The sequence below is a fragment of the Lactuca sativa genome, chromosome 7 (assembly GCF_002870075.4).
Source record: "Lactuca sativa cultivar Salinas chromosome 7, Lsat_Salinas_v11, whole genome shotgun sequence".
Lineage (NCBI taxonomy): Eukaryota > Viridiplantae > Streptophyta > Magnoliopsida > Asterales > Asteraceae > Lactuca > Lactuca sativa.
Genome location: NC_056629.2, coordinates 51,212,321 through 51,237,369, shown reverse-complemented (window position 1 = coordinate 51,237,369; position 25,049 = coordinate 51,212,321). Strand labels below are relative to the sequence as shown.

The window sequence follows — 25,049 nt, the reverse complement described above, 5'->3', positions numbered from 1 at the left end:
AAATTATTGGATAAGGGTTTGAAGGTAGGTCACAAGTGGGCTTTAGGTATAGAAAGGATTTAATATTGGTTGATCTTGCATGAGACAAAACTCGTTGTATGAATGTGTTAATATAAGGAAAATTAAGTTTGGTGCTGAGAGAATTGTTGTTGGAATTGAGTTTCAGGTATTGAGTATGCGGATTAGATGTTGGGAAATGGTGGTTGTTGTTTTTGCGAACCAATTGCATGATTTTCTTGCTTTTGAATTGTAGCACAACCTTTCCCATGGCTTAATTTTAATTTGATTTTGCAATATTGTTAGAAATAATGTCATGAAAGATGATGTAAAATAGTTAAATTTGGTATTTATGTATACGTTTTTTTTAAAGAAAATCCAGTTGTTGGTAACGGTCGAAAGCTGGAAGGAGCTTGGGATAACAACCCCGAAAGTGAGTCTTTCTCATGAATTCGAGGTTAGGCAGTGTTCCCGACAGGTCCGTTCTCACCCTTAGCAAAGTACAAAGCTTCCATTGCTAAGAAAGATTATCATTAAAAAAATTAACAAAAAAAAACATTACAAAGGTGTTTGTCAAAAAATACAAAACATCTAATAGACAACTGTAATGACTAATAAGTGACATGCAAAATAGGATGAAAATCTTTTTTTTTAGAATAAGGGTAAATATAAATTAATGCCGTATATATACAAATTTTAGTTTAGATTACAATATATATATATATATATATATATATATATATATATATATATATATATATATATATATATATATATATATAAATATTGTGTTTTTAGTAAAACAAGTTTTTACAAAGAAATTTTTTGTTTCTTTTACAGTTTTACCAACAAAATCAGCATGTGACTTGTAACAACAAAATCGTTTTCAAAAATAATAATTCATGCTTTTTTTTAGGGAGCTGATCTGTACATAACAATTTTTTTCCATACACAACAATTGGTGCTTTAAAATGTTGTATTGTACAACTATATAATGCATGAATTGTTATGTATGACAAAAAACTGTTGTATACGAATCAATTCCTTTTCTTTTATATTTTATAAAAGTTTATCAATCGATTTAAATTATGTTTTATAAATTTTTTGAATTGTATAGTCTACACATTTACAAGTTATAAATGCTACTCAAGAATGATGATGTAATTAGTCATTCCACACAACAATGCTAATCATTCAACAATCAAACTTCATATATGAATAACATTGAAGAATCATGAAGTAACATTATAGAATCAACATTACAACATCAAAAACATAAATTAATTGCACTTTTAGATGTTTAAACACCATTAAAGAAGCACTAAGCGAATTTGTTTTTTGTTTTATTGTTAATCCGGTCGGATCCGATTCTCCTCCGGGTCATACTCAATTACTCATATCTATTTATAACTTTCTTCATCTTACACCAAACAAATTTATGTAACGTAATTTCAAATATTTACTATATATCATCTTAGAAATTCAATCAGTCAACATATATTTCATGAATATATAGTCAATATACCAAAAGCGGACAAACATCACAGGCCCACACTCCGTCACGCCTTCCATGACTTCAAATATATTTCATCTTCTTCATCACCATTCCTGATTCCACACACCACCTCGATAACAATGGCGTCTCTGCTATGGCTCTGTGTCCTAGCAGCCGTCATTCACCCCTCATCCACTGCCAAACAAACCTACATTGTGCAAATGAAGCACCACCAAAAACCCACATCATACCTCACCCATTCCGATTGGTACTCCCATCACCTACAAACTCTCACCTCCGCCACCCATGACGCCCTACTCTACACCTACACCACCGCCTACCACGGCTTCGCCGCTTCTTTAGATCCTCAACAGGCTCAAGCACTTCGGGAATCGGATTCCGTCCTCGGAGTTTACGAGGACACAGTTTATCAGCTTCACACCACCCGAACCCCGGAGTTTTTAGGGATAGAGAACGAGTTGGGATTCCTGACCGGCCAAACGCCTCAACAATTCAGCGTTGCTAGCAACGACGTCATCATTGGAGTACTTGATACCGGAGTTTGGCCTGAGTCGAAGAGCTTTGACGACTCCGGGATGCCCGCCGTGCCGACGAGGTGGCGAGGTGAGTGCGAAGAATATGAAGATTTCAAGGCGACCTTATGCAATAAGAAACTGGTAGGTGCCCGGAAGTACTACTACGGGTTTCGTAAGGCAGCCGAAGTAGAGATAATGAAAGAAAAACCCACACCCCGTGACTTAAATGGCCACGGCACTCATACGTCATCTACAGCGGCGGGGTCTCAGGTGGGTAACGCCACTCTGTTTGGGTATGCTACCGGCACGGCGCGTGGAATGGCGGTCCACGCAAGGGTTGCTTCTTACAAAGTCTGTTGGACATTAGGCTGTTTCAGTTCCGATATCCTTGCTGCCATGGACCAGGCCATCTCCGATGGTGTTAATGTGTTATCAATGTCTCTCGGCGCCGGTTCTATGCCTTATTATCAGGACCCGATTGCAGTCGGCGCGTTTAAGGCTATGGAAATGGGTGTGTTCGTGTCTTGTTCCGGCGGAAACTCAGGCCCTACAAAGTCGTCAATTGCCAACGTGGCGCCATGGATAATGACAGTCGGTGCCGGGACTCTCGACCGCGACTTCCCGGCTTACGCTGTTCTAGGAAACGGCAAACGGGTCACCGGCGTATCGTTGTACAGTGGGAAAGGAATGGGGGATAAACCGGTGGAATTGGTTTATAACAACGGTAAACAGAAGAACAGTTCGAGTAAATTGTGTCTACCCGGGTCGCTTGATTCTGATCTCGTCCGTGGTAAGGTGGTTTTCTGTGACAGAGGACTGAACGCTCGAGCGGAAAAGGGTATGGTGGTGAAGGACGCCGGCGGGGTCGGAATGATACTAGCGAATACGGCGGCGAATGGGGAGGAGCTGGTGGCGGACAGCCATTTATTACCAGCGGTAGCGGTGGGGCGAAAGGTCGGCAACGAGATCAGGAAGTACCTGAAAACAGAGGCGAAACCGACAGCGGTATTAAGCTTTAGTGGGACTGTGTTGGGGGTGAAGCCATCGCCGGTGGTGGCAGCGTTTAGCTCGCGTGGCCCTAACAAGATAACACCTGAGATACTGAAACCAGACGTGATCGGACCTGGAGTTAACATCTTGGCTGGATGGTCCGGCGCTAGCGGACCTACCGGAATAAGTTCCGATGACCGGAAAATACAGTACAACATAATGTCAGGCACCTCCATGTCCTGCCCACATATCAGCGGCTTAGCAGCACTCCTGAAAGCGGCACATCCCAAATGGAGCACAAGCGCCATCAAGTCCGCCCTCATGACCACCGCATACACAGTGGACAACACGAAATCGCCGCTACGTGATGCCGCCGGAGGCGAAGCTTCTACACCTTGGGCCCATGGAGCAGGTCATGTGGACCCACATAAAGCGATTTCTCCGGGGCTTGTGTATGATATATCAACGAAAGAGTATATCGCGTTTTTGTGTTCCTTGGGGTACACCATGAAGCAGGTGGAAGCGGTGGTGAACCGGCCGAATGTTACTTGTAGCCGGAGATTTAGGGATCCGGGTCAACTGAACTACCCTTCGTTTTCTATTGTTTTTGGGGAGTCGAGGGTGGTGAGATACACGCGGCGGTTGACGAATGTTGGACCGGTGGGGGATGTAAGTTATGAGGTGGAAGTGGAAGCACCTGAAGGTGTTGAAGTAATGGTGAAACCAGAGAGGGTTGTTTTCAAGGAGGTGGGAGAGAGGGTGAGGTATACTGTTACCTTTGTGTCGAAGAAGAAGAAGAAGGGTAGAGATGGTGGTCATGGTTTTGGTTCTATAACTTGGAAGAATGGTGAAAACCGAGTTAGGAGCCCTGTTGCATTTAGTTGGGTATAGTCTAGTCATTAGTCATTAGTCAATAGTCCATATATGAAAGGCCTTCATGTTACTGTTTATTGTTCTTGAGAAGACATGGTATATATCTTTTCTTGAATGAAATGTGGGAATTAAGTTACAAGTATTGCAATTAAAAACATAACAAAAACTTAATATATTTAATTAGTAGATTAACTACATAAATTCTTAGTGACCCACTCACACAATAGATGATTGGTCTCTTTGTATTGAGAAAATGATTTACGAGGGTAACTATCTCTTATCCGTATTCACATATTGACAACTTTTTCTTTTTTGTACATAAGAAATCAATTAACTTGTTTTAACTGTATAACATCCCAAAAATAATGATCAAAAATTTCGTTTTTAATTTAATACTAAAACCATAATTGTCAAACCATTAATTTAATGCTCCGACATCGAGCCCTGCCCAACATCAGGTCCCGCCTGTCATCGAGCCCCGCTCGATATACAGATCTGTCTCTCTTAGGCCCCGCCTGTCTCTGGGCCCCGCCCGCTAAACACATACAATCATATAACATGCTAATACATAAAGAAACATACTATATTGTATCCATGTCCTAAGAAACATACTCTGCTAATAATGAGATACGGAACTTCGTCCGTACTTAGCTAGTGATGAGATACGGGACCTCGCCCACACTCACCTCCCTGTCAGGCACATACAAGTATCACACAGACAACAAGTATAATCTAACATGCAAACATTCCTCAGGCACCCGCCTGACATCAGACCTTGGTCAGGAATAACATACTAGCATACAATGCCTAGGGCTAACCCTCGGGTCTTCCTACTCATAGACTACATGGGTTGGCATTGTGGCCTTAGACCCATTCACACAGTAAGGAGACTCACATTGCACTATTGAGGCCCTGGCTGGAACTAGCTGAGTACGGACGAAGTTCCATATCTCATTATTAACAGAGTATGTTTCTTAGGACATGGATACGGTAGAGTATGTTTCTTTATGTGTTAACATGTTATATGATTGTACGCGTTTAGCGAGACGGGCCCAGAGACAGGCGGGGCCTAAGAGAGACATATCTATATACCGAGCGGGACTCTATGTCAGGCAAGGCCTGATGCCGGAGAACTAAATTAATGGTTTGACAATTATGGTTTTAGTATTAAATTAAAAACGAAATTTTTGGTCATGATTTTTGGGATGTTACACAGTTAAAACAAGTTAGTTGCTTTCTTATGTACAAAAAACAAAGAAGTTGCTAATATGTGGACACGGATAAGAGGTAGTTACCCTCCTAAGTCATTTTCCCTTTTGTGTTTAAAGGAATTTTGTTTCGTTTTTCCCAATTGGATACTTCAAATTTTCCTTTTTAAATAAAATATCTTTCAACAAGACTTTGTTTCCACAATACTAAACTTCCCTTTGCTACAAAAATTCTATGAAGATTCCCACAATAACTAATGATGAGAAAAAACCATGAAGGAAAAAGGACTCGATATAACAACCCGAGATGACCAAGAAAAAACATATTTTCAAGTTAACTCAAATAGATTAATTATTAAGATGTTGTTTGTTTTTTGTCTATAGATCTTTTTAGTCACTTCTGTGTATGCGGCATAGACCACGTGTAGACATTAGGCTTTGCAGATTGTTTGTTTTTTTGAAGACTACAGACCAAAAAAGGTCTGTGCGTTCTTTTTTTGATGTAGATGTGGACCAGAGTCTTCAAACATCTTCACATCTTCTAGTATAAAAAAAACACATATATATTTGTTTTTTAACTTAGATTTATTACAACTTTATCTATTATAAAGGTTTTTTTTTAAAATTACAATACTAAAAGAAAAAAGTTCGGTGACACAATAATAACTTTTATGACAAATTTATAAATAAAGATTTAATTACAATAAGGTCATTGAAGTTGTTTATATAAACATGGAAAAAAATCTTAATATTGTTTTATATTTTTTGTGTCAAATTTTATAAAACATGATTTAATACAGTATCATTTATTTTTTGGGAAAAATATTTATGTCCAGTTTTTAATTAATTTAATTGAAAAAGTAAAATGAAAATTTTAAAAATTTTCATTTAAAATCAAAGTTTATTTTCATCCAATTTATGTGTTAAATATTTTATCACTAATTACAATGTTTAGCTATAGCTTTATGACCAAAGTTTGTTGGTTTTTATCAAATATATATATGTTAATTATATCATTTTATTTTCACTTTTATACAATAATACATAAAAGTTGATCAACAATTGTTAATTATCTATAATAAAATCATAAAATTATTGAAAAACTCTTTGAAAGTTTTTTAATAAGTTTAATTATATTTTAGTTTATTCTAACAAACTGCAAATGTTAAAAAAACAAACAGTCTTCTTCTTTCAGACTGCAGACGTTTGGTTCACCTATTCTACTGCAGAGGTCTGCAGATATGGTCCACAGACTGCATACATTTGTTCTTAGAAAAAACAAACAATACCTAATTTTCTTTTTACATGTTTAGTAACAAATTTGCAATTAACAATAACTATAAATATTAATGATTAATTTACTAACATTAAAAGAATTCAATGAATTAAATATCGGCAAAGCCTAATAAGCTAGAAAGCAACCCGATATTCGGCAAAACTTTTGGCATGCTACTTAAATTTGATTTATCTACTTATGTCAACAATGAAAAAAGATGGAAACATGCATGGGCTAAAATGCGTAAGTTTGGATTGCCAAACTATACATTGTCTATCTAGTCTATTATATCTGGAAAATACACATGAAATTTTTGAGAGACTGGAATAGTTTAATCTTTTCTAGCACAAGGTACCCCAAAGTTTGTATTGTCCCAAAATTTGTGAGATTAGAGTTGAATTATCCAACTAGATTTATCTTTTAATATCGTTGTAAAAAATATAGTGATGTAAATAATTGAGAAATTTGATCAATAATGGGGTACAATTCATGAATTGATGTGCCTTGCTACTCTTTTTATCCCATCTATCTATTTTAATACCAAAGGGCTTGTAGCCCAGCGGTATTAGGTGGTGTCCTTCCTCTTTGAGGTCGAAGGTTCAAGTCTCGTTGTGGACATAGGTGGAATAGGTGTTGTTAGCTTAAGAGTAAATTAGATTTGTTGGTTCAAAAAAAAATCTATTTTAATAAAACACTTCATTTTCTCCACATGCCTCATCCACATTCGTTTTCAACTAAAAATGTTTTTATCTTTATACCTTCACGTTTTTAATTAATATTTCGGAAATCATTAATGTGTATAACTCATTTCTGGAATTGTAGGATACTTTATAAACAACAACTTTTAAAACAATTGAGAGTATATACGGTCACATGTAACATGTAATTAATAATATACCATTCTTCCCATCCATATAATCCATTATATATATATATATATATATATATATATATATATATATATATATATATATATATATATATATATATATATATATATATATATATATATATACTAGTTTATAACCCGTGGAACCACGGTTACAAAATTAATTAAATTTTTATAGTGAAAACTCAAAATTATTAATCAAATATTTAAAAAAATTATTAATTAAAATATATATTTTTTTAGTTATATAAAATTATAATTGTTAATTTAAATAAATATATAAATTATATCATCTTATAATTTGTATTAATTTTATTTTAATTTTATTGTAATGTTATTAATTTAATCTAATTAGAGTGGGAAATTTAAAATTTAAAATTTAAAATTTAAAATTGAGAATTAATATGTTAATAAATGACATGCATTAATTAAGAAGACTAATAGGGTGATACATGTCAAAAGTAGAATAAAATATGTATTTATTAAAAGGCCTAATAAGATGACACATGTCAAAAGGAGATTAAAACTATTGTTTTATTAGAATAGGAATATATATATATATATATATATATATATATATATATATATATATTGTAACCGATCTGCTCATTGTGATAAATTAATTTTTATTTTTTTTATTGCATACCTTATTGAACTAATTACCATAAACATTCTTCAATTTGGCCTAAATTACTTCTTTAACTTTGAGCATTCAATATAGAATCCCTACAAAAAAATGGTAATAAGCTACAAAATTATATAACCTTCAAATCTTATCTCCAAAACTATTAATTTTAAATTTCAAAAAAAAAATCTGGCAATTAATATTCACAAATACAATTTCAACCATTATATCTTCTATTTTAAAAGAGATTTCAATTGATTATCTTGCTCAATATCATTATATTTGCAATATATATATATATATATATATATATATATATATATATATATATATATATATATATATATATATATATATATATATATATTTCTAACCCTCTTAGCAATCGATTTACAAAGACTTTCTGTTGCAGATCCTACGCAAAAGACATAAGCAAACGAAGATAGCCTTCTCATCATTCTATTTTTAAGAATAAGTGTATGTCCTTCTTCTTTAAGGGGTGTTTGGAATTACTTTTTTTTTTTTTTTATAAATCTTTTTTTTAAAAAGGACCTTTTGATTTATGTCTTTTTCCAAAAGAAACTTTTAAAATGTGTTTGTATAAATTTTTGAGGGTGTAAATGGGAAAAAACCAAAAGTTACTAAAAGTCACAAATGTGTGATTTTTTATCACCTCATTTTTCTTTTTATCAAAAAGTTAATTTAAAAGAACTTTTGAAGTTACCAAACAACTATTTAAACTTTTGACTTTTTAAAAAATTCAAAAGTTTAAAAAATCATTTGAAAAGAAATGTCAAACACCATCTAAGTCCTTTTAATATGTATAGGATGCTTTTTTCGATTTTATATGTTTTTGTTGATGTATAGGTTACCATTCAAAAGAACATTTCATGTTTAAAAGTTTCCTCATTACCGATTTGTCTTTCATCTTTACACTTTTACATCTATTTGGTTTAGAAAATTGCTAACCAATGATTGCCTTCTTCATGTACATAATGCTTTCATACGTGGGGAATTTTTTAGCAAGGTTTTAACTCATAATCATCTTTCTGTTTGTTATTGAATGATTGTATTCGTATCTTTATGTGATGAGTAATCATTAAAGCACATATAAGGCGACACTTCAGCCCAACCCCTGTTTGGTCTTCAAAATCAAAAGGAAAAAAGGGTAAGAAAAATCAAAAGAAGTTAAACAACAACCATTTGTGATACTTTTTTAAACTTTTATTTTAAAACACACTAACATACTTTAATAAAATTAAATATTATCCTACTCTCAAAGGATAATCTGTAATTTAATAATAAAAATTAATTTATACCATTTATAGCAATGTACTTTGAAAGTACATTGCTATAATAGGTGCTTTATGCCTTGCAATTATGAAACATCATGTGAATTGTTTATGTTTTAAATGTCTATTTTTATATATCTTTTATTCACTATTAAATGGATGGATTTTAAATAAGAAATTTTTACTAGAAAGGGTGAATGTAAATTTTTAAATGTGTATATGTAACATTCGTATTTCGGTAAGTTTCCCTTTTAGCCTTTAATGCAAAAACTTTACATTTTGGTCCCTTAGCTAGTACGCAGAGCATACTCTAGGAGTACGCTTAGCGTGCTAGCCATTTCCGGATCCCAGGACTCACCCACGTACACGGGGGTACATTGAGTACATGAGGCATGAGCAAACCCTAATTTTTACGTTTTGCACCATATTTAAACAACTTTTCTCACCTTTAGACACCCTACTAATCAGACTCCATCATCTTGTTCCCTAATATCGAAACCCTAATTGCCTCTTGTGAGTTTTGAGCTTGTAAGTGAGATTTTAGTGAAAGAAGAAGAATGAGAACTCTTGGTGGTTGCTTTGGAGTAGCTTGGACTTGTAGATCCAGCTTCATCATCATCATTTCAAGCCATTTGAGGTTTAAAGTTATCTACTTGATGGTTCATTATGCTAGATTTAGTTTTGGGACTTAGTTTATTCATTTTTGGATATTTTGAGTTAAAGTTGAGCTTTTGATCTACTCCAGAAGTCATGGATGTTAGATCTTAGCCCCATCAAGGCCCCATGTTTATCAAATGTAAACTTTATGGGGGGATATTGGTCCATGCATGTATTAAGATCTTTATTAAGCTCCTTTATGAGCTTTGAGTCCCATTAAGCCATTCATGAGTGTAAAGTTGCCAACTTTACGTATTAAGTCACCCTTAGGGACCAGATCTAAGATTTTGGTAAAAGGTCTTAACTGTTTAAGTGCTTAATGAAGTAGTTTGGGAGCTTGAGACGTACGTTGGGCGTAGGAGCTGGGTACGCCCCACGTACTCTACAGATGAACGTTTGGACTTGGTAATTCTCAGTATTGGGCCATAGTTTGGGCTTTTAAGATTAGGCCTTGGTGGGCTATTAAACTTCTATTTTGGGCTTCCTTGGATTTTGGCCCATGATGGGCTTTGGGCCTAATTTGGAAGATTGGGCCATATTGGGCTTTGGGTTGCCATTTAGGATTTGGGCCTTTTAAATAGTTGGGTTGGGCCTTGGTTTTGGGTCAAGTAAGAAAAAGGGTAAAATTGTATTTTACCCTGGTTATGGGCTAAATAGATTAGATTATTAGTTATGGGTTGAGATCCAATTATTAATTGGATATTATTTTGATGATGTTAGCGTGGGGATTTTCCGGACCAGCAGACTGAGATTCATTTGAGTGTTTTAGTAGCTAGAGATGAGTTTCCTCACTGTGTTTAGCGGGTCGAAGGCACCAATACCGGCCCATGGTTTGTTATGTTTAGGATGCTAGATGTCTGCATGACTCTTGCATATGTTATGTGTTTGTATGTTTACCTGGTGAGGCCCGATGACCATTTTGTATGCTATTTATCTTTGTGATTATTGCATGTGTTATATGTTTATCTGTTTATATGATTATATGTATACCGGGCGGTGTTCGATAACTGACAGATCTATATGTCGGGCGGGGCCCATTATATGTTTATTATGTATGGTATGTGGTATCTTGGGGAACTCACTAGGATTTGTGTTTACGGTTTTCAGTTTATGTTTTCAGGTACTTCTGGTTTGAAGGAGGAAAAGCCCAGGATGATTGCAGTGTACACACCACCTCGTTTCACATTTTATGTTACTCTCATGTTTTGTGATGTAATTGATACACTTTGTTTCACCATGGTTTATATAATGATTTGTTGGATAACAATTTTATTAATTTAAAAATGAAAAATTTTAGTCTTAATTTTTGGATGTTACGGTATCTGTGTTTTTTTGTTCTATAATAGCATCCAACTTTCATAAAGAAATTCATTTACATTAAATTTTATCTTATTTAGTTATTTTTAACCATTTTTGACTTATATTTTTCCTGGAATATCATCCTACTTTTCAATTTACAATAGTTTACAATTTTTTGTTAAAACATTACTCCCGATTTTTATCCTAGAACTTTACATTTTTTGGTAATGTAAACATAAAAGTGGATAAATAGCAATGTATTTAGAATGATCAATAAATTTGATTAATGAAACCAGAAAAAGGAAAACAACGTTGTTAAGATGAATAGAATAAATTAAGAATTGAAACATTTAACAGTTTCTTTGTTATCTTCTATGTGTTTTTGTTTTTCTTAAAGTAGGTTTCTATTACACTATATACATTCTACTAAAATATTATTTTCTTCTTTTATGTTTATATTTACAATCTCAATGGCTACCTAAAATCCTTCATCTTTTTGTCAGTACAAACCTCACAATCATATTCTGAATATAATGATTTTTGTAACACCCGTAGATTCGGGTTAGTCAATTTAGAGACAATAAGCGTCAAAAATAACTTTTTTATATAAGATTATTTAGAATAAATAATCTTGACCAAGTTATAGTATATGTCACAAGGGTTCCGTACATATAAAAAACGCTGAAATTCGAGTTATAACAAAGAAGTTATGACATGTCGAAGTTTTAGTCCATACTCTTCGAGCGCGGCGAATCCAATACAGTTTTGTAAATCTGAGATAGAATGAGAATTAGCTGACGGGATCTAAATAAAAGTTATAGTACTCGTAAATACCAACGTGTGAATATAAAGAACGTCGATAATAGAGCTCGTATGTTAAAGATATGGACGAAACTTAGTTCCTACTCTTCGAGTGCGATAAATTCGATACAGTTTTGCAAATCGGAGATAGAATGAGAATTAGCCGACGAGGTCTAAATGAAAGTTCTAGTACTCGTAAACCCCAACGTGTGGATATAAAGAACATAGAAAACGGAGCTCGTACGCGGAAGATATGGATGAAACTTAGGGCCTACTCTACGATAAAACTCGTATAAATAAAGGATGAATCCTTCATATTTTCGTCACACCATAAGCCTTTCTTTATCTCTACAACTTCTCTCTAGACTCCCAAAACCCGTTTGAATCCCTAGTAACATCAAGTTGCTAGAGGAAAGACTCGGAGCGCGATACGACTCCAAGAAAAAGAGATTCTTGGCTCAGAAGCTCTGCTCCAGCGAAACCTGGTTTTTAGCAAAACCTACTATAAGTGAGATACGCCTATCCTACTTTAAATATAATATCATTATTATGAACCTATAAATAAGATTTATCAGTGATTCGTTGTCGTTATACTGATTGATCTACTTACGGTGATGATGAATAGGTTGTGATTTAATGAGGTGTTTAAAGTGGGATTTCCAAATAGTATACTTCGTATACCAAACGGACCCTACCTCCGATATGATCCTACCTGGTTGTTCCTTACTTGATAGATCATGAAGTAGACTTTGATTTAATGATGATTCCAGACTAATAGTTAGTTGCAATAAAGATTAGACAAAAATCTAGTGGTAATAATACTAGGTTTCGTCGAAGGAAATTATTTTTAAGAAACGAAGCGCTGTTTGAGTTTGGAATCACCACCTTAACAAGTGAGTGCATAGTCCCTTTCATGAACATGATTTTAATACAAGTATTGATTGAAGTATTAAATATATGTTTATGTGTGACATATTTGATGTTGCCTGAAATACATGTTAAAGAGCATACCTGATAATAAATGATGATTTAGGATAAAGAGTAAACCTAAATTAATTATGATGAATATTGGGTAGTATCTTCTTTTGAGTACGAGTAAGATATACACGGAGAATAGAACTTTAAATTATGTCATTGATCCGGGAGCATGGATTAGACATAGTCATTTGTCCCTAGTCCGAGAGTATGGATTGGGCACACAATCATTTGTCATTAATCTGGGAGCATGGATTAAGACATAGTCAGTTGTCCATAGTCTGAGAGTATGGATAAGACATAATTATTTGTCATTAATTTGGGAGTATGGATTTAGACATAGACAATTGTGTTGGATTAGTGTCTAAGTCCATAACTATTTTGGTATGTACTTGACCCGATGGTGCATGGTCCTTTTGGGTTGCCTTCACCAAAGCAACTTGATTGGAGAAATAAATAAAGAGATAGGTTATTATGGTTTATTAATATGTTATAAGAATAATATATTAAAGGAGAAATCATATTTGTTTAATTAATATTGGTCAATAATTAATTAAGAATTAATTTTGTGATCAAGTGTAATTAATTAAACTAGAGGGGCTGAATTGTAATTATGTGATAGTTACAAAATAAGGTAAGGATTATCTTATTAATAGGTTGGACGAATTTAAGGTGATAAGGCTTTAGAATTCGACTAGGATAAGGGTTTTCAAGGCTTATCTTATGGTTACTCGATGGGCAAGCAACTAGATAAGGATAAGGACTAAAACCCTAATCTCTACACCTATATAAAGACCCCCCAAGGCTCATGAATTCGTCCATGCCTTCCCAAGAGGTCCTAGAGACGAATTCAATACCTCCCCTCTCTCTTTATATCTTCTCCATTTGCTCTTGGTGTTTGTAAGCCATTAGAGGAGTGACACTTGTGACTCTAAGCCTTCCAAATTCAATTCAAGGAGGAATTGGGATTGTTATTGCTACATAACAATCAAGGTAATATCATAAAGCTAATTATATGTTAATATCGATTTTCCATATGCTAGAATTAGGGTTTATAGTCTTGGATTCAAAGCATGTACAATAGAGAAACCTAGATCCAAGCATTAGGGTTTGTATGAGCACATAGGATGTCTTATGGCCAAAACCTATCAGTGGTATCAAAGCCTAGATTGGTTTCAATTGTATTGATGCATTTCATGTTCAAAAAATTCGATTTTTGGTGTTATGGAGGCTGGACTCGCCGAGTCCATGCAGACTCGACGAGTCCAAGCTTGACTCGACGAGTCAACTCGTCAGATGGGGATATCTTCGCGATTTCTTGCTGTTTTTGCTTATGGATATTTACCTTATCATATTAGATCAATATAAATCCGTTTTTTTGATATATATATGACTATATTTTGATCTAATTGAAGATATTTATCAATTAATAAGATAATTGTTTCCTTATGTGATAATTGTTTAATTATTTTGACTAAATTGATAAATTGTTTTGCAAGAAATCATTAAATAAATCAAATATGGATAATTATGTGATTAATTGTTAATTTAGATTATTTGTTATTTGATCATTGTTGTTATGAAATGTTTCATATTTTCCCCTTTAGGTTTTATAGTTTAAATTTGAACGCAAAAGTTTTGTTGTTTTGAAATTTAAATAGTTAAAACCCTAATGTTTTGAAATGTTTCAAAACTTGCCCTCAAGTTTTGGAATTTAAATTTTGATTAAATGGTTTAATTTTGATGTATGTTTAAATTCTAAACCCTAATGTGTTGAAATGTTTCAAAACTTGCCCTCAAGTTTTGGAATTTAAAAGTTGATTAAAAGTTTAATTAGGAATGTTAAATTCTAAAACCCTAGTATTGTTTTGAAAAAGTTCAAATCACACCCTTATGGTTTTATTAATTAATTAAGATGTATAATTAAAAGAAGTTTAATAAATCCATAAAAGTTTAGGTTTACAATTTAATTGAATTAAAGGTATAATTGTTAAATTAGACCACCTAGTATTTTAAAAGTTGTAAAATACACCCTATACTATATATAACATTAAAAGTCTAACATTATATATATATATATATATATATATATATATATATATATATATATATATATATATATATATATATATATATATATATATATATGTATGAGTAAAAGTCAATCTTACCGTTAGTAGGCCTCATTCACGAAGCTGGTCTATAAGGGGTGTTTAAGGAAATTGCAAATAAAATGGCGATTGAATGGGTATCCACTCTTACCCACCGCACTCTTGACTAGTGGAGGGTCGTTAGCCGAACGGGTAGGATAGGACGAAAACCTTCCATTATAAGTATAATGAATTATTAAAGTAACTAAATGTTTTCATAAAATTCCCAATCTTAGTTACTTAGGCAAAAGTGAATTGATGCAATTCCATGAAATTACACTTTGTGCCCTTGCAAAGACGTTAGTGGAGCATGTGTGGTTTACCGGCACACTAAATGGTTCTAAGTAAAGGTAGCAAAGGGTGACTCAATGTTTGTCATAGTTCGGTGGAGCGTGTGTGGTTTACCGACACATCGAATAGGTGAATGTAACATGTGAGGGCACCATGTAGGTTTGCATGGTTATTCACACCCGCTTTGTGATCCTCGGCATCCCAGTCACAAACTAGAGGGGCATATCAAGATTTTAACATGCCATTGAAAGTTCAATGAATCTCAAAGGATCTAGGAGTTTTCATAGATTTAAAACTTAAATTTCTTTTTCATTTTTCATGGTGGAAATTAGTGAATCGTTATTCACTTACTTTCAAATATTCTGCAATTAGGGTTACGGCATCCCTCTCCCAAGTTGTAGAATATTGTGTTGGGTCCTGGCCTTAGTATCTCATTTGGGTGATTTACTAAGGACTCAATCTATCAACTAACTTGAATTTGTTTTTCTCCCGTTTTGTAGATGTCAAAGTTCGACAACTATGGTCTTCCCAAATCCCGTGGAATAAGCATTCCACATGAAGATGGTATTCCACGATTCAATCGAGGAACGAGAAATCATGCTTCACTTCCTCCTCCTCCTCCTATTGTTCTCCCCAACCCACAAGATCGAAGAATTGAAAGGTTCAATATCACTAAGGCCCTATTGGAAATGAAACATGAAGATGGTAAACCCATGTGTGCCCACGTTCTAGGAATGAAATCACACATTGATAGGTTGATAATGTTGGGTGTGTCATTCCCAGATGAGTTGGCTGTGAATTGGGTTTTGCAGTCACTTCCTGAATCATATAATGAGTTCAAAAGAAAGTATTATATGATGGATCATGACGACAACCTCATTGACCTAACGTACATGCTCATTGCTGTTGAATCAGAAATGATTTGGCGAAGCAATGGAGCGTATTTGTTGGAAAAGTCAACCGACCATGCTTTCGAGGATGTTCTAGGAGAACCGACCTGCGTTTGCTGCCAAAAGAAAGGGCGTTGGATACAAGTCTGCCCAAAGAGCCTGAAGAGTCCAGAAGATAGGAGAGTCAAAGAGCATGGCTGCGCTTCAGGTAAAATCCACTAACTCCATTAAGTTCCTATTCATTAATTCTTAATACATAATGTAATAAGATTGCATTTGAATGTTTTACAGGATCGGTGAAAAGAAAGGAAGCTTGGTGAAAGAGCAAGATGAATCTAATCACAAGGAATGGATCTTGATCGCATGGACTTGAAGATTAGATTTTGAGCTTAGATAGTTATGATAGAGTTGTTAGAAGTTTTTCTTTTGAAATACATAGTTTTCAATGGATTTTGCATTGTAAGGACAAATGTTTTCCGCTGCTTTTATAAATAAAATAAATTTTCGTTTGACTTATTTATTTGTTTATTTCCTTGCAATGAAATCGTTATGAAAATTGGTGTTTGCATATTTCTACAACAAATGGATTTGGTTCTTATTATGTTATTTATGGAAAGTCGAGAGTTTACCAAATAGGGAGAGTTTCTCATCGCCCAAGTTTCAATTGGACAAAAACTTGGAATCATGCAACTTGGTTGCACGATAAATGAGAAATTTCATATTTGGAAATTAGACTAATTCATTGACAAAGTGTCAGATGAAGGACTAGGAGATCGAGCACATAAAGTTGCGTGTTGATCAAGTCCACCATAAGAGTAACAATGATATTCGTCATGATTTACTAAAAGTTTAGTAAATATGATTATACTTACAAGATTAAGTGTAATTCTGAATTGATTAAAGGGTTTAGATCAATAGCAGAACGAATAAGAAGAATCAAGTAGGCAGAAAGATAAAAGTTTCTCCATTCTAAGAAGAAGGGAGAGTACCTTTTATGCTTTATGATAGGTCTTAATGATTAAGAACCATATCTCAATTGATCCTCTAAGTGAGTCTTATGTTTAAGAAGAGGAATCAAGAATTAAAGAAATGGTTAAATCAAGAAGTCAATCATACTTCGTTCCAAAACAAGTCTTAGAGTTAAGATTGTGACATTGAGTGAAAAGTATTAAAAAGGTTTGTAACATTCATCAAATATGGAAAGTTGTGATGTCTTGGATAAGACAAAGACCAACTAGGACCAATTTATGAAGTGTTTTGATAAAAGCTACACCAACTCTTGAATATTTGTTTGTCAAGAAATGGTTATTGACAAGAGAATCTTATATGTCAAGGAGTCAGTGGGAGTCTTAATGGTCTTGAAAGGTTTCAAGAAAAAATCAAATAAACCTTATCGATCAACACTAGCACGCAAGTTGAGGTTTACAACCTATCGTGTTGACATTATTTTGTTTTTGTGTTGTTCCAATTGAGTTAATTATGCATGTGAGTTCTATGAGTTCTCATTTTGAACGCATAAAAGGCAAAGCACCTTAATCAATGAAAGGTACATTGATAGGAAAGGGTGAGCTGCTTAACTGCTTGGAAGACATGGTGGGCAGCTGTGCTATCATAAAGGCAAGAAATCAAGATTAAGAAAGTTCGGTCCATATGAGTTTGAATTTGCCGTGAACTTTGGTTTTAACAAATTCACATGGATAGAAACACATACACCGTTTAAATCTAAGTGTCATAAGATTTCCTCCTTCATGAAAATGAATGTGAGGAAATGCTTTCACTAAGAAAGATTTTAAGAAGATAGCGATTGTAAAATTGCATTCTCGAATTCAATTATGGTTACGGTATCCCTTTCCATAATTTGAATTATGAAGTTTGGCAATTAGTCTTAATTGTTTAGACACACATATGAACTATCTAAGGCAAAGGTGTATAAGTTCAAGAAGCCTTGATAAAAGATTATCAAAGCACTAAGTATTGGAAACATGAACTTAAGAAATTCAATAAGCATTGTTTTTCTGAAAGTTAAGCTGTTTCTAAATACATGTTGAAGCTAGTGGGAGCATAAGTGTTATGTCTATAATAATCATCATAGTGGGAGAATAAAAGTTATGATTGTATGATTATTAAGGCACGTATTGCAAGTTGGCAATATTAATTATAGAAAACAATAGTTATACCTTGCAAAGTCGTAAGGGTTGTAAAATTGTTTTGCTAAAATTAAGGGAGAGAATATTATGCTTCATTTCAAATCTAAAGGATTAGGTTGAGAAATGTTAATAAATTTAGTCAAGGGTACATAGTGTGTTCTTAAAATTTCGATCATGATTACGGCATTCCTCTTCACAATTCGAATTTTGAGAACATAGCAAATAAAACATTATGTGTCGTGTCCTATACGCTTCAGGTATAGGATCGATTGCAAATGCTTTAATGTTTGACCATTCTAAAATTTTCCAAATGTCGAGCGCATTTTGAGGGAAAAGGGACTAGAATTGGTTTTGACTAAAACAATTAAACAACTATCAAAGGACAATCCAAAGTTTGACGAGGATTGGTCGCTTGTGAGTAGTTGGAAGCATGGTATTGGATGGACCATATCGACATTATTATGAATAGAAAAGATTCTATTAAGAATGAGTTGTCATATGGAAATTATGGAAATGTTTCCATATTGGATGGACCATATCGACATCATTACAAATAGATAAGATTCTATTAAGAATGAGTTGTCATATGGAAAATATGGAAACGTGTCCATATTGGGAATTGAATATTGAAAATCTATGACTAGATTAGAAACTTTTATGCAAAAGGATGTTCAAAGGAATGTACTTTGAGTGAGAGACATCATATCTAAGGAATTTTCTTGTAACAATTTCCGATAAAAGACTTTGTAATATCATTGGCAATAGTCTTTATGACTTTGGTGCAGTGACATTATGAAAGGATAGTTGCATAGAATGTTAGAATCTAGCATATTCTATAAGTAACAAGAATTTGATATTCTTTCACTTATGGAAAAGGATTTGGAGTTGTGAGATGAGAATGATTGGAAATGTGTTTAATGTGATCTATTTCACAAAGTAAGAACCATAGGTAAACATTGTGTGCATGCTAGGAGCATGGGACAAGTGTTGTAATTCAAGTAAGAAGTTGATTACCCGAAACGACAAATAATGAGTAATCGATATGGTGATAAATAAAAGGTGTTTTATTTATACTCAAAGGTTTGAGGCCATATGGGATTAGTATTATTCTTGTGTTTCACATTTGCATGTTTTGACTTCCAGAATAATTGAGTTTATTAAGAATAATCGAATTATTCGAACGGGCCACAATCGTTTATATGTTGGAAGTAGGTATGAATGAAGACTGTCGTGAATTGGTGTGTGGATTGTCTAGAGGAGTATTAGACATAAGCAAATGTTTGCTGCAACGTTCATGAGTGCTTATGAATATGATTTGAGCATTGGATTAAACCCACGCTCACTTGGATCGCTCCATGAATTGTATCACGAGTGATTAGTGAGACGATAACATCTTATATTCTTGAAATCGAGATGTGTGAGTTGTATCTTGCGAATCGGTTGCACATTGATAATATGTAAACGCACTAGTAACTTGGTGTTATAAAACATATTGTTGTGTGTGATTCGGTGAGTGAGTACAAGCAAGCATTGTATCAAAGTTTATTCATTCCTTTTATCCAAAGTAGGATAAAAGCGATATCTTTTGGCCCCTCGATGATTTTGTGATGACAAACGTAAATGCTCGGCCGGGCCAGGGCTAATTTGATTTGTTCAATTAGTCAGTCGTCATGAATTGGGAATCGAGATATAGTACAAAGAGAATGATTTGGAATCATATCTCATATGATATCTAGAATGGAGGAATATATGACCCCTTATCTAAGGACACGCGTATCTGATAGGATCAGAGTTGACAGCGGCTTTGGAAAGCTACGATTGCAGATCAGGATCTGAAGTCATATGCAGAATAGTTATTAGACTTATCCAAGTGGGAGACTGTTGGATTAGTGTCTAAGTCCATAACTATTTTGGTATGTACTTGACCCGATGGTGCATGGTCCTTTTGGGTTGCTTTCACCAAAGCAACTTGATTGGAGAAATAAATAAAGAGAGAGGTTATTATGGTTTATTAATATGTTATAAGAATAATATATTAAAGGAGAAATCATATTTGTTTAATTAATATTGGTCAATAATTAATTAAGAATTAATTTTGTGATCAAGTGTAATTAATTAAACTAGAGGGGCTGAATTGTGATTATGTGATAGTTACAAAATAAGGTAAGGATTATCTTATTAATAGGTTGGACGAATTTAAGGTGATAAGGCCTTAGAATTCGACTAGGATAAGGGTTTTCAAGGCTTATCTTATGGTTACTTGATGGGCAAGCAACTAGATAAGGATAAGGACTAAAACCCTAATCTCTACACCTATATAAAGACCCCCAAGGCTCATGAATTCATCCATGCCTTCCCAGGAGGTCCTAGAGACGAATTCAATACCTCCCCTCTCTCTTTATACCTTATGCATTTGCTCTTGGTGTTTGTAAGCCATTAGAGGAGTGACACTTGTGACTCTAAGCCTTCCAAAGTCAATTCAAGGAGGAATTGGGATTGTTATTGCTACATAACAATCAAGGTAATATCATAAACTTAATTATATGTTAATATCGATTTTCCATATGCTAGAATTAGGGTTTATAGTCTTGGATTCAAAGCATGTACAATAGAGAAACCTAGATCCAAGCATTAGGGTTTGTACGAGCACATAGGATGTCTTATGGCCAAAACCTATCAAATTGTCCCTAGTTCGAGAGTATGGAATGGGCACCGTTATTGATCCGAGAGCATGGATTAAATTCGGGAGTATGGATTAAGTAAAAAGGTCAATTTTAGATCCGAGAGTATGGACAGTGTCGTTGAGAGGATTGACGAGATGGGGTAAGAGTTGTTTATCCATGGTGAAATTGTATACTTGTGAGTTCATATATATATATATATATATATATATATATATATATATATATATATATATGATATAACATTGTGGGTTTGAAATCCCTTTGTACTCACCAGGTTTCCCAACCTGACCCACTCAGCTTATTTGTATCACAAGTGTCGACATGAAGCTACATTACACTGAGAGATTAAGGAGATATAGATCACTAGTGTAAATGAATGTAAGGTCTGTTTATGCTTATGTTCTGTATTGACGATGACATCCCAACATTTTAAAAGGAATAAAATACATTTCTTCGGAAATGCTTTGATAACATATTTATCATGTTTTTCTAGGAACAAATTCCACAACATATTTCTTCAGAAGATACTCTGATTTTCAAAATAAAGTATAAAAAAATCGGTCTTTTCTGACCGTAAAAATGGGGATGTCACAATTTTTTGATTAAGCACGAGATTAAGAATAAGACCCTGTTCGGGAGCATTCTGTGATTCAGGTTCGTGGGCCTGAAGTCGATTGTGTAAAGGCTTTGGGCCTTAACGAGGTGATGTTTAAACCTATTTGGAAGGATGTAATGATGATTATGAGATTTAAACCTTTGAATTGTGTTTTGGAGTCAAAGGGTAAAACGGGAAAAGTCATAGGCCGGGTTCTTGCATGAAATATGGATTTTTTTCGAGAAGTTTTTAGTCCAAAATATTTAGATAATATTGTAGAGCTCTTCAATACCTTTCTGTGGATATAAAGATCGTCGAAAATGAAGTTGGAATGAATAAGTTTATAAACGTTTGAAGTTAGGGAGGTTTTGGGGTTGAGCCACATACGTTGGGTGTACTCAAAGTGTACGTTGGGCGTACTAGGGCATCCCTGGTACGTTGGACATGGTTTAAGTACGTTGGGCGTACTCGATCAGTGCCCAAACCTTATTTTCATGGTTTGAGCCCTATTTAAGCTCCTTAACTTCCCTAAACTCATTCCATTCTCAGCCCCCACCTCTCAAACACCCTCTCTTGTAATCCTAACCCTAGATTGAGCCTTGTGAGAAAAAAGAATGTGTTTTTAAGTGCTTTTGATTGTTCTTGGTGCACATTGGAGAAGTAGGAACTCATTGAAGAAGTGTTGGTTGCATTACAACTTGTAGATCCAGGATTTTTCACCTTGATCTTTCTTCTAGAGGTATAAAGTTTGAATCTTGATGATGAAATTGTTAGATCTAGCTAGTTTTGGGTGTTATGAGATTTTGGTCACTTTAAGTGCATAAAGTTTAGATCTTCAAAGTTTATGACCTTGTTATGGATAAAGTTGGAAACTTTATCCATCTAAACATCATTTGGTTTCAGATCTGAAGGTTGGCGACTTGTACTTAATGAATTAAGTTGAATAAGATGCACTTTTAAGTCCCTTTGAGACTTAAAGACTAGATCTTATTTGTTGGGACGATTCTAATGGATAAAGTTATAAACTTTATCTAGGGGCGGAACCAAATATTTTTAATAAGGGGGGCTTAGAATTATATTGTGATATATATATATATATATATATATATATATATATATATATATATATATATATATATATATATATATATATTGAACTACTTTTCATGGTTTTATGGTAAATACAAACTTTTTAATTTAATAATACATAAACATAAAAACATATATTAAGTAAAGAAAAGTTATTGTAAATAGTGTACAGTTACTTGTACCACTACCTTTGTTACAGTTAAATTCAAAGAAAAAGAAATAATGACAATAGGTTTTAAGGAAAAATACACTGAAAGCAATTGAGTGGGGGGGGGGGGGTGCACAACACTCACTAGCCCCCCTACTGCATCCGCCCCTGACTTTGTTCATTATGAACCATAAAAAAATGATCTTGGCCCTTCTATCCCATCCATACAAGAGGTATGATGTCTTATTGGGTTAAGAACTTAAGGTTTTGGACATTAAGCACTTTATATCCATGAAAAGTCATAAAGTTGGAAACTTTATAACTTAGGACATCATTTTGGGCTTGGATTTGAGTTTTGGATGTAAGAGCTCAATGTAATAATTTCTGAACGGAGTTATGGGATTGGGTTGTGTAGGTTGGGCATACCTGGTGGTATGCTGCGTGTATGCGGTCAACGCCTCGCTTTAAAAATAAAAATATTTAAGATAAAAAAATAATAAAAACTTTAAAAATAAAAAATAGACAATAAATATAGGACGAAATGTAGTAGTATATCCTCCCTAAGGGAAGATGGAGTCGTAACGGGTTCAAGGAGTAGAGAGAGGAGCGGGAGGAGAGCAAGAGAGAAAGAGAGGGGTGTTGCGGTTTGAGGAACCCGCTGGAGGTTGAAACCAAAGCAAAAATTTAGGGAAGACGGGTTGGGAGGCATCCGGTTTGGGCGGGTTCGACTCCCTCCATAGTGGGTTCGGCGGCTTCGGCGGGAGGAGAGAAACGACTCCGCCTTCCCTAATAAATAAACAACTTTTTTATCACATTGCATGCTCTCTTTCAATTTGACAAATTCAATTTGTGGTAATGTTGAATTATTTTTTTTTCCCGCATGTCATTTTATGGGTTTTTCTAGTTTATTAAATTCTATATAATATTTTAATATAATAATTGCAATAAATATAATGATAAATGGATATCAATTTTATTAATGACCTTACCTTTTAATTTCAAAACTCTTAAATTAAAGTTTATTGGTTTCTTTTGTTTATTGAATTAAATTATTTGTTTAAATTTTAAAAGATAAAAAACATTTCAAATCTAATAATTTATTATTTTACTTGTTTTCTTATATATTCAAAGTTCTTAATTATTTATATCTTCATATATATATATATATATATATATATATATATATATATATATATATATATATATATATATATAATTAACCTATATAATACATGAGCATCACAACTAAATAAATAAATAAATAAATATAATAAATATTTATATGTGATAGTAAATTGTAATAAATATATTTTTTTATTTTAAAATTTTATTTTAAAAAAAAATTAATTTACACGTTAAGATTTAACCTCACGCAGTCACACCTCATAATATTTAATGAAAATTAAAATAGTAAATGCCTAATTTTCTCGCTCATACTTTGTCAGTACTCCCGATAAAACCCACCTGCTTCGAACCCAAATAGCGAAAACCTAAATTTAATATGATCTTACTCCTCTGTTTTTCTTCTTATTCCACTTGTTCTCGGTTTTAGAAGTACTCATTGCAACCAAAATGGAGGACAATAGATTGATCGAAAGAGAAGATGACAAAGAAGAGGAAGAAGAAGCCCACGAAGAGGGAGAAGAAGTAGGGGAGTTACTTCCAGTGGAGAGAATCACACCTAGAGGTATATCATCTGAAGTTGAGGATTATGACGACGAAGAGGAAGAAGAAAGGGAGTTGATTCCGGTGGAGAGAATCATAAGTATATCATCTGAAGACGAGGATTATGAGGATGAAGAATATTACGAAGACGAAGAAGCAGATGAGTTGATTCCGACGGAGATGACTTCACCTAGTGTTTCAACTTCTATTGCCGATAGTGGAACATTTCTAGGGGAAGCGCTAATCAACGATGGCTTGTTGGACGATTCGAACGATGGAGGAAAGGAAGAGCTGATTAGAGGTGAGATTGACGGCACTACTAGAAAAACAGCCTTTTACGACGCGCAAAACACGACGCTCTTTGATTTATGTTACGCATTAGAGAGCGACATTAAAAAAGCGTCATCTCTTCAAAAATTTTAAGAATTTAGGTCGCGCATTACTGAGTGCCCTTAAATTAGTGTCTCATGAAAAGAA

The 25,049-nt window shown here is 33.9% G+C and overlaps 1 protein-coding gene across 1 annotated transcript; it reads left to right on the top strand.

Moving 5' to 3' along the window:
* Nucleotides 1-1,198: 1,198 nt before the first annotated feature.
* LOC111905206 (subtilisin-like protease SBT1.8) lies at nucleotides 1,199-4,030 on the top strand. The gene has a single exon (XM_023900898.3). The coding sequence runs from the start codon at nucleotides 1,633-1,635 to the stop codon at nucleotides 3,907-3,909; it is 2,277 nt and encodes a 758-aa protein (XP_023756666.1). The 5' UTR covers nucleotides 1,199-1,632; the 3' UTR covers nucleotides 3,910-4,030.
* Nucleotides 4,031-25,049: the final 21,019 nt, after the last annotated feature.

What these genes read in the sequence shown, in the direction of transcription:
- LOC111905206 (XM_023900898.3), top strand. Translation starts at nt 1,633, where the DNA reads ATGGCGTCTCTGCTATGGCTCTGTGTCCTAGCAGCCGTCATTCACCCC.